We start from the raw sequence: 15,559 nt of genomic DNA, 5'->3' as shown, positions 1-15,559 counted from the left end.
AGATGCTGACCTTATAGATGATAACTTTATAGATGGTGACCTTATAGATGACTGATAACCTTATAGATGATTGATAACCTTACAGATGCTGACCTTATAGATGATAACCTTATAGATGCTGACCTTATAGATGATAACTTTATAGATGGTGACCTTATAGATGATTGATAACCTTATAGATGCTGACCTTATAGATGATAACTTTATAGATGCTGACCTTATAGATGATTGATAACCTTATAGATGATAACCTTATAGATGACTGGGGGAGAGCATGGGATGGCAGCAGGGGGGATATATAGGGTACGGATCAGGTGCAGGGGTGGTCAGGAAGAGGACACAAGAACCATAGAGGGGGAATAGGAATAAAGGGGCATGGGGGGCAATATATAGGGTGTATGTGATGTAGGGGGTGTATGATATGGGGGGGTGTATGATATGGGGGGTACCTTGGTGGCCCCCCAAGTCTCATTCCCAATCTCCTCAGCCAGTTTCTCATCGTCGGTGATAAGGAAGTTGTCAAAGATGGTCCCGGATTTCACCTATAAAAGAAGGGGGAAAAGTGGGGTTTGGGGGGGGGGTTCTATAGGGTTGGGGGGGGTTCTCTATGGGGCTGGAGGGGGTCCCACCTGCCAGAGGTCGAGGCCAATGACACCGAAGCTGTCGTAGGCGTAGAGCAAGGGGTCGGGGCTGTAGTCGGGGTTGTCGATCTCGGGGTGCACCCATTTGCCCTTGTAGTCGGGGTTGTCGATCTGCCGCGGCCGCCACTCGCCCTACGGGGGGGAATGGGGGGGTCAGAGCACCCCAAAATGCACCCAAAGTACCCATAAAGCACCCAAAGCACCCCCAAAAGCACCCCAAAATGCACCCAAACCCCCCAAAAAGCACCCAAACCGCCCCAAACGGCCCCATAAACCACTCAAACCGCCCCCAAAAGCGGCCCAGAACGCACCCAAACCCCCAAAAAGGACCCCAAAAAGGACCCAAACCCCCCATAAAGCAGCCAAACCGCCCCCAAAAGCACCCCAAAAGCCCCAAAAAGCACCCCAAAATGCTCCCAACCACCCCATAAAGCACCCCAAACCACCTCAACCCCCCCCCATAAAGAGCCCAAACCACCCCAAAAAGCACCCCAAACCACCCCATAAAGCACCCAAACCACCCCAAAAGCGCCCCGAAGCGCCCCAAAAAGCACCCCAAACCACCCCATAAAGCACCCAAACCACCCCAAAAGCGCCCCGAAGCGCCCCAAAAAGCACCCCAAACCGCCCCAAAAAGCGCCCAAAATGCCCCCAAAAGCACCCCAAACCACCCAAACCGCCCCATAAAGCACCCCAAGAAGCACCCAAACCACCCCATAAAGCACCCCAAGAAGCACCCAAACCACCCCATAAAGCACCCCAAAACACACCCAAAGCACCCCCAAAAGCACCCAAACCACCCCAAAAAGCACCCCAAACCACCCCAAAAACCCCAAACCGCCCCAAACAGCACCCCAAAACACACCCAAACCACCCCAAAATGCACCCAAACTGCCCCAAAAGCGCCCCAAAACACACCCAAACCACCCCAAAACGCAACCTAAAGCACCCAAACCACCCCCAAACCTCCCCATAAAGCACCCAAACCACCCCATAAAGCACCCCAAAATGCACCCAAAGCACCCCCAAAAGCACCCAAACCGCCCCAAACCACCCCAAAAACCGCCCCAAAAGCGCCCCAAAACACACCAAAACCACCCCAAAATGCACCCCAAAACACACCCAAACCACCCCATAAAGCACCCCAAAACGCCCCCAAAAGCACCCCAAAACACACCCAAACCAACCATAAAGCACCCAAACCACCCCAAAACGCCCCCAAACCACCCATAAAGCACCCAAACCACCCCAAAAAACGCCCCAAAACACACCCAAACCACCCCAAAAAGTGCCCCAAAACACACAAACCACCCCAAAACGCACCCCATAAAGCACCCCAAGCACCGCAAAATGCCCCCAAAAGCACCCCAAAACGCACCCAAACCACCCCAAAAGCGCCCCAAAACACACCCAAACCACCCCAAAAAGCGCCCCAAGCACCCCATAAAGCACCCCAAGCCGCCCCCAAAGCACCCCAAAACACCCCCAAACCACCCCAAAGCACCCAAAACACCCCCAAAACCACCCCAAACCGCCCCAAAAAGCACCCAAACCGCCCCATAAAGCACCCAAACCACCCCATAAAGCACCCTAAACCACACCCCAACAGCCCCAAAAGCACCCCAAACCGCCCCCAAAGCACCCCAAACCGCCCCAAAGCACCCCATAAAGCACCCCAAACCACCTCAAACCCCCCATAAAGAGCCCAAACCTCCCCATAAAGCGCCCAAACCACCCCCAAACCGCCCCATAAAGCACCCCAAACTGCACCGCAACAGCCCCAAAAGCACCCCAAACCGTCCCCAAAGCACCCCATAAAGCACCCCAAACCACCTCAAACCCCCCATAAAGAGCCCAAACCTCCCCATAAAGCGCCCAAACCACCCCCAAACCGCCCCATAAAGCACCCAGAGCACCCCCTAAAGAGCCCAAACCATCCCAAAAGCACCCAAAGCACCCCATAAAGCGCCCAGAGCACCCCATAAAGCACCCAGAGCACCCCATAAAGCACCCAGAGCACCCCATAAAGCACCCAGAGCACCCCATAAAGCACCCAGAGCACCCCATAAAGCACCCAAAGCACCCCATAAAGCACCCAAAGCACCCCAAAAGCACCCAGAGCACCCCATAAAGCACCCAGAGCACCCCATAAAGCGCCCAAAGCACCCCCTAAAGCACCCAGAGCACCCCAAAACGCACCCAGAGCACCCCCTAAAGCACCCAGAGCACCCCCTAAAGAGCCCAAACCACCCCAAAAGCACCCAAAGCACCCCATAAAGCACCCAGAGCACCCCATAAAGCACCCAGAGCACCCCATAAAGCACCCAGAGCACCCCCTAAAGAGCCCAAACCACCCCAAAAGCACCCAAAGCACCCCATAAAGCACCCAGAGCACCCCATAAAGCACCCAGAGCACCCCATAAAGAGCCCAGAGCACCCCATAAAGAGCCCAGAGCACCCCATAAAGAGCCCAGAGCACCCCAAAAGCACCCCATAAAGAGCCCAAACCACCCCAAAAGCACCCAAAGCACCCCATAAAGCACCCAGAGCACCCCATAAAGCGCCCCCCACCTTGTACTCCGGGTTCTGGATGACGGGGGGCTCCCACTCCCCATCCATTTCCTCGTCCCAGTCCTCCGGCTTCTTGGCATCGGGGTCCGGGATGTGCTCGGGTTTATCCCAGTCCTGCAGGGAACGGGGGGGTCAGGGCAGGGCCGGAACCCCAACACCCCATGGACACCCCCAGTGACCCCAAACCACCCCCAACACCCCATAGACACCCTCAGGGCCCCCCCAAACCACTCTCAAGACCCCACAAAAACCCTCAGCCCCCCCCAATACCCCCAAACCCCCCTTCAAGACCCCACAGACACCCTCAGCCCCTCCCAAAGCCCCTAAACCCCCCAATACCCACCCAATACCTCCAGCCCCCCCCAAGACCCCATAGACACCCTCAGCCCCCCCAAACCACCCTCAAGACCCCATAGACACCCTCAGATCCCCAAACCCCCCTCAAGTCCCCATAGACACCCTCAGCCCCCCCAAAACCCCAGACCCCCCCAAACCCCCCTCAAGACCCCATAGACACCCTCAGCCCCCCCAAACCCCCTTCAAGACCCCACAGACACCCTCAACCCCTCCCCCCAAAACCCCTAACCCCCCCAATACCCCCCTCAAGACCCCATAGACACCCTCAGCCCCCCCCAAAGCCCCTAAACCCCCCCAATACCCCTAAACCCCCCCTCAAGACCCCATAGACACCCTCAGCCCCCCCAAACCACCCTCAAGACCCCAGACACCCTCAACCCCCCCCCCAAAACCCCTTCAAGACCCCATAGAAACCCTCAGCCCCCCCAAACCCCCCTCAAGACCCCACAGACACCCCCAGACACCCCCAAACCACTCAAGACCCCATAGACACCCTCAGCCCCCCCAATAACCCCAACCCCCCCTCAAGACCATACAGACACCCCTCAACCCCCCCAAAGCCCCTAAACCCCAATACCCCTAACCCCCCCTCAAGACCCCACAGACACCCTCAGGCCCCCCAAACCACCCTCAAGACCCCATAGACACCCTCAGCCCCCCCCAAAGCCCCTAAACCCCCCAAATAACCCTAAACCCCCCAAGACCCCACAGACACCCCCAGCCCCCCCCAAACCCCCCTCAAGACCCCATAGACACCCTCAGCCCCCCCAAACCCCCCCCCCAAAAGACCCCATAGACACCCTCAGCCCCCCCAACCACTCTCAAGACCCCATAGACACCCCCAGACCCCCCCCAAACCCCCTTCAAGACCCCACAGACACCCTCAGCCCCCCCAAACCACCCTCAAGACCCCATAGACACCCTCAACCCCCCCCCCCCAAACCCCCCCCCCCAAGACCCCCTCAAGACCCCAAACACCCCATCAGACCCTCAAGACCCCATAGACACCCTCAGCCCCCCTTTTGCCCCCCCAAACCACCCTCAAGACCCCACAGACACCCTCAACCCCCCCCAAACCACCCTCAAGACCCCATAGACACCCTCAACCCCCCCCAAAGCCCAAACCCCCCCCCTTTTTGCCCCCCAAACAAGACCCCACAGACACCCCCAGACCCCCCCCCCCCCAAACCACCCTCAAGACCCCATAGACACCCTCAGCCCCCCCAAACCACCCTCAAGACCCCACAGACACCCTCAGCCCCCCCCAAACCCCCTTCAAGACCCCATAGACACCCTCAACCCCTCCCCCCAAAACCCCTAAACCCCCCCAATACCCCTAATCCCCCCTCAAGACCCCAGAGACACCCTCAGCCCCCCCAAACCCCCTCAACCCCCCCCAAGACACCCATACCCCCCCCCCCCAAACCCCCTAAGACCCCACCACCCTAAACCCCCCAAGACCCCCCAGACCCCCCCAAAGCCCCCCCCCAAACCCCCCTCACCCCATAGACACCCTCAGCCCCCCCAAACCTCCTAAGACCCCATAGACCCCCCAACCCCCTCAGACCCCCCCCAAACCCCCTTCAAGACCCCATAGACACCCTCAGCCCCCCCAAACCACCCTCAAGACCCCACAGACACCCTCAGCCCCCCCCAATACCCCCAACCCCCACCTCAAGAACCCATAGACACCCTCAACCCCCCCCAAAACCCCTAACCCCCCCAATACCCCCCTCAAGACCCCATAGACACCCTCAGCCCCCCAAACCACCCTCAAGACCCCACAGACACCCCCAGACCCCCCAAACCCCCCTCAAGACCCCATAGACACCCTCAGCCCCCCCAAACTACTCTCAAGACCCCATAGACACCCTCAGCCCCCCCAAAACCCCTAACCCCCCCCAACCACCCTCAAGACCCCATAGACACCCTCAGCCCCCCCAAACCACTCTCAAGACCCCATAGACACCCTCAGCCCCCCCAAACCCCCCTCAAGACCCCATAGACACCCCCAGACCCCCCCCCAAACCCCCTTCAAGACCCCATAGACACCCTCAACCCCACCCCCCAAAGCCCCTCCCCCCCCTTCCCCCCTCCCCCACCTCAGGTTTGGTGTCCTCGGGGTCATCGATCTTGGCGCGCTCGTCCCAGTCCTGGGGTTTTTGGGCCTGGGGGTCGCGGATGCGGCGGGGGGGGAGCAGGTCCCAATCGTCCTCCAGGGCCCCCCCCTCCACGCGCCCGTTGTCGATCTTCACCTCGTACGTGTTGTCCGGGCGCAGCACCAGGGTGTAGAGGTGCGTGAACTCATCGTCCTATGGGGGGGGGAAGAGCCCCACAAGTCAGGTGTGGGGCAGGGACCCACATACTGCCCTATAGGGAGCAGGGGTCCACACATCACCCCATAGGGAGCAGGGACCCCACCATCACATTCATAAGGGATAAGGGGTGAGTCATGGTGGAAGGGATGCACACCCACCAACTCCATTATCCCACATTACACCATATGGGGCAGGGACCCACACATCGCCCCATAGGGAGCAGGGACCCACACATTGCCCCATAGGGAGCAGGGAGCCACATATCGCCCCAGAGGGAGCAAGGGTCCACACATTGCCCCATAGGGAGCAGGGAACCCCCCCATCACATTCATAAGGGATAAGGACTGCCCCACGGTGGAAGGGATGCACACCCCCCAACTCCATTATCCCACATTACACCATATGGGGCAGGGACCCACACATTGCCCCACAGGGAGCGGGGACCCCCCCATCACATTCATAAGGGGTAAGGGTTGAGCCATGGTGGAAGGGATGCACACACCCCCACACACACACTCCATTATCCCACATTATACCATATGGGGCAGGGACCCACACATTGCCCCATAGGGAGCAGGGAGCCACGCGCGGCCCCATAGGGAGCAGGGACCCCCCCATCACATTCATAAGGGATAAGGGGTGAGCCATGGTGGAAGGGATGCACACACCCCCCCCCCCACCCCAACTCCATTATGCCACATTACACGATGTGGGGCAGGGACCCACACATGGCCCCATAGGGAGTGGGGAGCCACACATTGCCCCATAGGGAATAGGGAGCCACGCATGGCCCCATAGGGAGCAGGGAGCCACGCATGGCCCCATAGGGAGCAGGGAGCCACGCATGGCCCCATAGGGAGCAGGGAGCCACGCATGGCCCCATAGGGAGCAGGGAGCCACGCATGGCCCCATAGGGAGCAGGGAGCCACGCATGGCCCCATAGGGAGCAGGGAGCCACGCATGGCCCCATAGGGAGCAGGGAGCCACACACGGCCCCGTAGGGAACAGGGAACCCCCCCATCACATTCATAAGGGATAAGGATTGCCCCACAGTGGAAGGGATGCACACCCACCAACTCCATTATCCCACATTACACCATATGGGGCAGGGACCCACACATTGCCCCATAGGGAGCAGGGGTCCACACATTGCCCCATAGGGAGCAGGGAACCCCCCCATCACATTCATAAGGGATAAGGGGTGAGCCATGGTGGAAGGGATGCACACACCCCCCCCCCAACACCATTATCCCACATTACACCATGTGGGGCAGGGACCCACACATCGCCCCATAGGGAGCAGGGGTCCACACATTGCCCCATAGGGAGCAGGGAACCCCCCCATCACATTCATAAGGGATAAGGATTGCCCCACCGTGGAAGGGATGCACATACCCCAACTCCATTACCCACATTACACCATATGGGGCAGGGACCCACACATCGCCCCATAGGGAGCAGGGACCCACACATTGCCCCATAGGGAGCAGGGACCCCCCTTCACCCATCACATTCATAAGGGCTGATGCACGGTGGAAGGGATGCACACACACCCCCCCCCCCCAACTCCATTATCCCACATTACACGATGTGGGGCAGGGACCCACACATTGCCCCAGAGAGACCAGGGACCCCCCCCCCCACCAAACACATCCATAAGGGATAAGGATTGCCCCACAGTGGAAGGGATGCACATACCCCAACTCCATTACCCACATTACACCATATGGGGCAGGGACCCACACATCGCCCCATAGGGAGCAGGGACCCCCCCCATCACATTCATAAGGGATAAGGGGTGAGCCATGGTGGAAGGGATGCACACCCACCAACTCCATTATCCCACATTACACAATATGGGGCAGGGACCCACACATTGCCCCATAGGGAGCAGGGACCCACACATCACCCCATAGGGAGCAGGGACCCACACATCACCCCATAGGGAGCAGGGACCCACACATCACCCCATAGGGAGCAGGGACCCACACATCACCCCATAGGGAGCGGGGAGCCACACAGGCCCCATAGGGAGCGGGGAGCCACACAGGCCCCATAGGGAGCGGGGAGCCACACAGGGCCCCATAGGGAGCGGGGAGCCACACAGGGCCCCATAGGGAGCAAGGACCCCCCCATCACATCCATAAGGGATAAGGACTGCCCCACGGTGGAAGGGATGCACACACACACCCACCCCCAACTCCATTATCCCACATTACACGATATGGGGCAGGGACCCACACATCACCCCATAGGGAGCAGGGATACCCCCCCCCATAGGGGACAGGGATACCTCCATCACACCCCAATGTGGGGCAGGGATACCCCCCACATAGAACAGGGCATCTCCATCACTTCCCATCACAGAATGTGGGGCAAGAACCCCCCCCCAACCCTGTCCCTTCCTTAATGGGGGGCAGGAACCCCTTCCCCCAAGCACACTCCATCACCAAACATGGGGCATGGAACCCCCATCACCCCTTCATCACCCCACTGGGGGCAAAGACCCCCCCCAACTCCAATCATCACATCACCCAATGTGGGGCAGGAACCCCATTACCCCCCCATATACATCTCATTACCCTACATGAAGCACAAACACCCCCCAACACCCAATGTGGGGCAGGAACCCCATTACCCCCCCATACACATCTCATTACCCCACATGAGAAAGGGACACCCCCAAACACCCAATGTGGGGCAGGAACCCCATTACCCCCCCATACACATCTCATTACATGAAGCACAGACACCCCCAAACACCCAATGTGGGGCAGGAACCCCATTACCCCCCCAACTCATTACCCCATGTGACTCACAGACACCCCCCAACACCCAATGTGGGGCAGGAACCCCATTACCCCCCCATACACATCTCATTACCCCACATGAGAAAGGGACACCCCCAAACACCCAATGTGGGGCAGGAACCCCATTACCCCCCCCATACACATCTCATTACCCCAGATGAGGTAAGGACAGCCCCCAACACCTAATGTAGGGCAAGAACCCCATTACCCCCCATACACATCTCATTACTCTACATGAAGCAGCCACCCCCCAACACCTCATATAGGGCAGGAACCCCATTACCAATGGGGGGCCCTATACATACACATCTCATTACTCTACATGAAGCACAGACACCCCCCAACACCCAATGTGGGGCAGAAACCCCATTACCCCCCATACACATCTCATTACCCCACACGAGAAAGGGACACCCCCAAAACACCCAATGTGGGGCAGGAACCCCATTACCCCCACACACACATCTCATTACCCCACATGAGAAAGGGACACCCCCAAACACCCAATGTGGGGCAGGAACCCCATTACCCCATCTCATTACCCCATGTGACTCACAGACACCCCCCAACACCCAATGTGGGGCAGGAACCCCATTACCCCCCCATACACATCTCATTACCCCACATGAGGTAAGGACACCCCCCAACACCTAATGTAGGGCAAGAACCCCATTACCAATGTGGGGCAGGAACCCCATTATCCCCCATACACATCTCATTACCCTACATGAAGCAGCCACCCCCCAACACCTCATATAGGGCAGGAACCCCCATTACCAATGTGGGGCAAGAGCCCCATTACCCCCCCCCCCCCACATCTCATTACCCCACATAAAAGAGAAACACCCCCAATATGGGGCAAAGAACCCTCAACATCCCCCCATGGAGAAGCAGCACCTACACACACACTCCCCAACGCACCCCCCCACTTCATTAAGCCATATGGGGCAGTCAGCCCCACACATGTGGGGCACAGCACCCCCCTTTTTCTTTACCTTGCATCGTATGTCCTTATTGATAAGCACATTCTTCCCTTTGTAGTTAAGGATAACGTGAACCTTCTTAGTGCCGGGGCCGCAGATATCGGGGCCTGGAGGAGGAAGAGGATGCTGAAAGGGGGCCGGGGGTGGGGATGATGAAGATCCTATGGGGCACACTTATGGGGCACGCACCGAACATGATGTTATACTCGGAATCGCCGTGCATGTCGTCCTGGTTGAGGCTGGCGGGGAAGAGCTTCACGTAACCCCCGCCGCAGTCGATGCTCTGCTCGTGCTTCACGGTGAACTGCAGCACCAAGCTCTTAGCGCGGTTACTGAAGGGCTCGAAGCGAGCAGAGAGAGCATAGAAACGGGCGTCCTGGCTCGTCTGGATCCCTATGGACACCGGGAATGTGTGGGGTTGAAAAGTGTGGGGCAAGAAAGGGGATTGATCCCCCCCCATATCATCCCCAATGGGGATGCAGGCAGCTCCAAGCTTTACCTTTGTCCTTCTCGGCGTCCCCATAGAACTTGCCGGCGCTGAGCACGAAGCGCCCGTAGTCGGGTTTGTGCTTGGATTCCACCCAGCGGTGGGTCCAGGCATCTATGGGGCAGGGGGGACATCAGTCAGAACCCATAAGTGGGGGTTTGAGGCGGTTTTGGGCCCATAGATACCCCACAAAAGGGACTGCGCCCAGGTTTAGAGCACTGGGGGAGGCATCTGTGACTGGTTGTAGAGATTCCCCCCACACACTCAGCCCTGTGTTTGCCACAGTGGGGCCTCGCTCGGCCCCACATGTGCCCCAATGGGGCCTCACTCGGCCCCATATATATCAATACATATATAGAGACACTAGGGGGTCAAGAGAGGGTTTGGGACTGCAGAAGACCACAAACCCTCCCACTAGGGAACCCCTCTGCCCCCCAAGTTATAAGGCTCCATTCAGCCCCACCCTTCCCCATCCCCCCCCCAAGGCTTGATCACAGGCCCCCATTGACTCTCACATCACCCTCATGCTCCTCAGCCCCACTTTGGGGGGGGAGTCTCTCGGCTCCATTCAGCCCCACATCCTCTCCCCATAGGCCACCCCATTCAGCCCTATAGGACATAGGAGAGTCCCCCATAGCCCTATAACGCCATGGGGGACCCTAAACCCTTCAGAGAGCACCCCCATCCCTCAGCCCCACATCGACACCAATGGGACCCCCTCAGCCCTATGCATCCCCCCCACAGGCCACCTCCTTCAGCCCTATACCAACCTCACAAGGGGATTCCCACCCCCCAGACCTATAGGGCCTGGGGGGGACCTTAACCCTTCCAGAGAACACCCCCATCCCTCAGCCCCACATCAACCCCAATGGGACCCCTCAATACCCCAGGGGATCCCCCCCCAGCCCTACATCTGCCCCAATGGGACTTCCCTCAGCCCCACACCTACCTCAATGGGACCCCCTCAGCCCCACATCTACCTCAAGGGGACCCCGCCAGCCCCACAGCTACCTCAAAGGCACCCCCTCAGCACCACATCTACCTCAAAGGGACCCCCTCAGCCCCACATTTGCCCCAATGGGACCTCCCTCAGCCCCACATCTACCTCATTGGAACCCCCTCAGTCCCACACCGATCCCAACGGGACCCCCTCACCCCTATGTACCCCAGGGGATCCCAACCCCACATCTACCCCAATGGAACCCCCTCAGCCCCACATCTACCTCAGTGGAACCCCCTCAGCCCCACACCTTCCCCAACGGGACCCCCTCACCCCTATGTACCCCAGGGGATCCCAGCCCCACATCTACCTCAATGGGACCCCCTCAGCCCCACATCTACCCCAACGAGAACCCCCTCAGCCCCACACCTTCGAAACGGGACCCCCTCACCCCTATGTACCCCAGGGGATCCCAGCCCCACATCTACCTCAATGGGACCCCCTCAGCCCCACATCTTCCTCATTGGAACCCCCTCAGCCCCACATCTACCTCAGTGGAACCCCCTCAGCCCCACACCTTCCCCAACGGGACCCCCTCACCCCTATGTACCCCAGGGGACCCCAACCCCACATCTACCCCAATGGGTCCCCCTCAGCGCCACATCTACCTCATTGGAACCCCCTCAGCCCCACATCCACCCCAACGGGATCCCCCTCAGCCCCACATCTACCCCAATGGGACCCCCTCAGTCCCACATCTACCTCATTGGAGCCCCCTCAGCCCCACATCTACCTCATTGGAGCCCCCTCAGCCCCACACCTTCCCCAACGGGACCCCCTCACCCCTATGTACCCCAGCCCCACACCCCCCCCCTCACCTCCATCCCCGAACTCCTCCCGGAAGTACTGGGTGGGCTCCGCGGCCGCCAGCGCCAGGAGAGCTCCGAGCAGGACAGGGGGGAAGCTGCTGGGGGCCATGACGGGGTCCTCACGCGGCCCAGCCCGTTCCGCTCCGCACCGACGGCTCCCTCCCGGCCTCGCCGGCGCCCGGCACTGCGGAGGGGGACGGAGGCGGCGCCGCCTTATATAACCCCGCCGCCCCTCGTCCCGCCTCCCGGCACCTCCCATTGGCCGCTGCCTTCCGAGGACCCGCTCCTATTGGCCGCCCGCCCGCTGGCCGGCGGCGACGGCGCCCCCGAACGTTGGCGTCCCAGATGGCCGCTTCTCATTGGCTGCGCGAGGGGGCCAATCAGGAGCGACCACGCGTTAGGAGGGGGACGCCTCTTCCCCGCCCTCCCGCCGAGCTGGGCGTGTCACCGCGGTCACGTGAGCACGCAGGCGCGCTCTTAAAGGCGCATGCCTCCCCCCCCCCCCGCAGACCACGTGAGGGGCGGTGCCGCCATCCCATAATAGCACCGGAGGGGGGAGGGGAGAGGAGGGGAGGGGGGGGAGGGGCCGGATCCTCATCCCGGTGTTATTATGGGATGGCGAGGCACGTGACTCCCGGGGGGGGGTGCCCCCTTATTTCAGGGATCGCGATAGCAGTGACGCGACGGTGACGTCACGCCCTCGAATGACGCCACGCACGACGGCCTCACCCTCGTGACGTCACTCCGCGACCTCATGACGTCATTCATCCCCCACCCACCCACCCAAATCCCCACCGGTGGGGCAGGTCCGCCGCGCCCAAGATGGCGACCGCCACACTCAAGATGGCGCCGCCCTACTAACGCTGCCTTCAAGATGGCGCCTTCCGCTCCCTCCGCTTCCGGTCGGTGCCGGCTTCGCTTCCGGCCGCCGACGATGTCGCCCAGCGTGGCCGAGCGGCTCCTGCAGCGCCTGGAGCGGGAGGCGCCGGGACCCGGGGGCGGCCTCTGCAGCCTGGAGGCGGCCGCCGCGCTCGGCCTCGACCACCAGACCCTGGTGGGAGCCGTCAAGAGCCTGCAGGCGCTGGGGGAGGTGGGTGAGAGCCGGGGCATCCGGTTGCACCGGGATATGGGGGGGGGGGGGAGCTCCGGGGCATCCGGTTGTACCGGGATACGGAGGGGGGGAGCTCCGGTTGCACCGGGATACGGGGGGGGGGAGCACCGGGGCATCCGGTTGTACCGGGATATGGGGGGGGGAGCTCCGGGGCATCCGGTTGCACCGGGATACGGAGGGGGGGGGAGCACCGGGGCATCCGGTTGTACCGGGATATGGGGGAGGGAGAGCTCCGGTGATCCGGTTGCACCGGGATATGGGGGGGGGGGGGAGCACCGGGGCATCCGGTTGCACCGGGATATGGAGGGGGGGGAGCACCGGGGCATCCGGTTGCACCGGGATATGGAGGGGGGGGAGCACCGGGGCATCCGGTTGCACCGGGATACGGAGGGGGGGAGCTCCGGTGATCCGGTTCCACTGGGATACGGGGAGGGGGTGAGCACCGGAGCATCCGGTTACACCGGGATACGGAAGGGGGGGGGAGCAGGGATCGGGGTCACCCCCCCGGTGCTGAACGCGGCCGCCCCGCAGGTGATCGAGGCGGAGGCGCGGGCGGCCACGCGGTGGGAGCTGAGCCCCGAGGGCACGGAGGTGCTGCGGGATGGGAGCCCCGAGGTGCGGCTCTTCCGCAGCCTCCCCGCGGAGGGGCTGCCCCAGAGCGATGCCATGGTGAGTAGCGGGGGGGGGGGGGGTGTGAGGCAGCACCGGGACCACCGGAGGTCTCATCTATGTTCCCCCCCCGGTTAGAAGCTGCCCGGGGGCTCCGTTGGCTTCAGTAAGGCCATGGCCAACAAGTGGCTGCGCCTGGAGAAGGGGGCACCGGGAGGACCCCGCGTCTTCCGTGCCGTGAGTGGAGCAAGGGGGGAATGGGGGCACCGGGGTGGGGGGGTCTCCAGCACCGTGTTACCCCCATAGTGGGGGGGTGGTGACACCACCCCACAACCCCCCCCGGTCACCCATAGGTGCCGGAGGTGCAGGACACGGTGCAGGAGGCCCTGCGGCGCCTGCACCAAGGGGAGAGCGAGAGTGTCCCGGAGCGCGAACGCAACGACCTCAAGAGGAGGAAACTGCTGCTGGAAGTGTGAGTTGGGGGGGGTGTGGTGTAAATTTGGGGTTCCCCCCCTTGAGACCACCCCTTTTAATCCCTTTGACACACACACACCCCCAGCACCCTCAAATCCTACTGGATCCGGAAGGGCAGCGCTTTCAGCACGGCGGTGGCGCGGCAGGAGACGGAGCTGACGCCGGAGATGATCGCGACGTGAGTGCATCGGACCCCCCCCCCCCCAAAAAAAAACGTTATTAGGACCCCAAAAACGTTACCTGGGAGCCCCAAAACGTTGCTGTGACCCCCCCCCAACAGGGGTTCTTGGCGGCAGCTCCCCTTCAAACCCTACAACTTCGCAGCGCTGGGGCTGCCACCGGCCGCAGGGCACCTCCATCCGCTGTTGAAGGTTCGCTCCGAGCTGCGGCAGATCTTCTTGGAAATGGGGTGAGGTTTAAGGTTTGGGGTGCCCCCCCCCAAGTTCAGGGCAGGGGGAACCCCCCTGTTTAAGGCGTTTTGCACCCCAAGGTTCACGGAGATGCCGACGCAGAACTTTGTGGAAAGCTCCTTTTGGAACTTTGATGCCCTTTTCCAGCCGCAGCAGCACCCGGCGCGGGATCAGCACGACACCTTCTTCCTGCAGGGTGGGGAAAAGGGGGGTCAGGGGAAGAAAAGGGGGGGGGGGGGAACAGAAACACACACCCCCACCCGTCCTGAACCCCACTTCTATCCCGACAGACCCCGCTGAGGCCAATGAGCTCCCCCCTGGTTACACAGCCAAGGTGAAGAAGGTCCATTCGCAGGGAGGTTACGGCTCGCAGGGGTGAGGCTGAGACACCCCCCCTCCCCAACACCCCATAGGGTCCCCCCTGAACCTTCTCACCCTACATAGGGTTTAGGGGGGCTTTGCATCCCCTTTTACCCCCCCCAAAGGTACAAATACGAGTGGAAGCTGGAGGAGGCACGCAGGAACCTGCTGCGCACCCACACCACGGCCGCCAGCGCCCGCATGCTCTATAGGTTGGCCCAACAGGTAACGGTGGGTTCGGGGATATGGGGCGGGGGGGCTGGTTTGGTTTGGGGGTAGGGGACCCCCATAACTTGATGTGTGTGTGTGTCCCCTGTTCTTTATGGCTCAGGGGAGGTTCTCACCGGTGAAATACTTCTCCATCGACCGCGTGTTCCGCAACGAGAGCCTGGACGCCACGCACCTCGCCGAGTTCCATCAGGTCGAAGGCGTCGTGGCCGATCGCGGCCTCACCCTCGGCCACCTCATGGGCATCCTCCGGCAGTTCTTCACCAAGCTGGGTATGGGGGGGGGACACACACGGATAAAGACAACCCCCACCCTCAATTTGGGGGTCACCCCCCCCCCCGGGGTCACCCCTTTACCCTGTGCTGTCCCCAGGTATCAGCCAGCTGCGGTT

The 15,559-nt window shown here is 61.1% G+C and overlaps 2 protein-coding genes across 2 annotated transcripts; one reads left to right on the top strand and one right to left on the bottom strand.

Moving 5' to 3' along the window:
* Nucleotides 1-449: 449 nt before the first annotated feature.
* On the bottom strand, nt 450-12,141 carry CALR (calreticulin; the record flags this gene model as incomplete). Its single annotated transcript, XM_062625319.1, has 8 exons — nt 11,986-12,141; nt 10,180-10,281; nt 9,870-10,073; nt 9,693-9,787; nt 5,672-5,881; nt 3,213-3,326; nt 630-773; nt 450-542 (listed from the first exon to the last, which is right to left on the bottom strand). Coding segments are annotated over exons 1-8 (1,062 nt in total), but the record flags the coding sequence as incomplete, so codon positions are not given.
* Nucleotides 12,142-12,889: 748 nt separating this feature from the next.
* On the top strand, nt 12,890-15,553 carry FARSA (phenylalanyl-tRNA synthetase subunit alpha; the record flags this gene model as incomplete). Its single annotated transcript, XM_062625309.1, has 11 exons — nt 12,890-13,066; nt 13,619-13,756; nt 13,835-13,933; nt 14,050-14,168; nt 14,256-14,348; nt 14,451-14,579; nt 14,661-14,776; nt 14,871-14,955; nt 15,066-15,165; nt 15,272-15,440; nt 15,541-15,553. Coding segments are annotated over exons 1-11 (1,217 nt in total), but the record flags the coding sequence as incomplete, so codon positions are not given.
* Between the last annotated feature and the right edge of the window lie 6 nt (nt 15,554-15,559).

This window comes from Pezoporus occidentalis, unplaced genomic scaffold, assembly GCF_034315485.1.
Source record: "Pezoporus occidentalis ecotype Australia unplaced genomic scaffold, CSIRO_AGI_Poc_V1 ctg1093, whole genome shotgun sequence".
NCBI lineage: Eukaryota > Metazoa > Chordata > Aves > Psittaciformes > Psittacidae > Pezoporus > Pezoporus occidentalis.
This window is presented reverse-complemented; position numbering and strand designations above follow the sequence as displayed.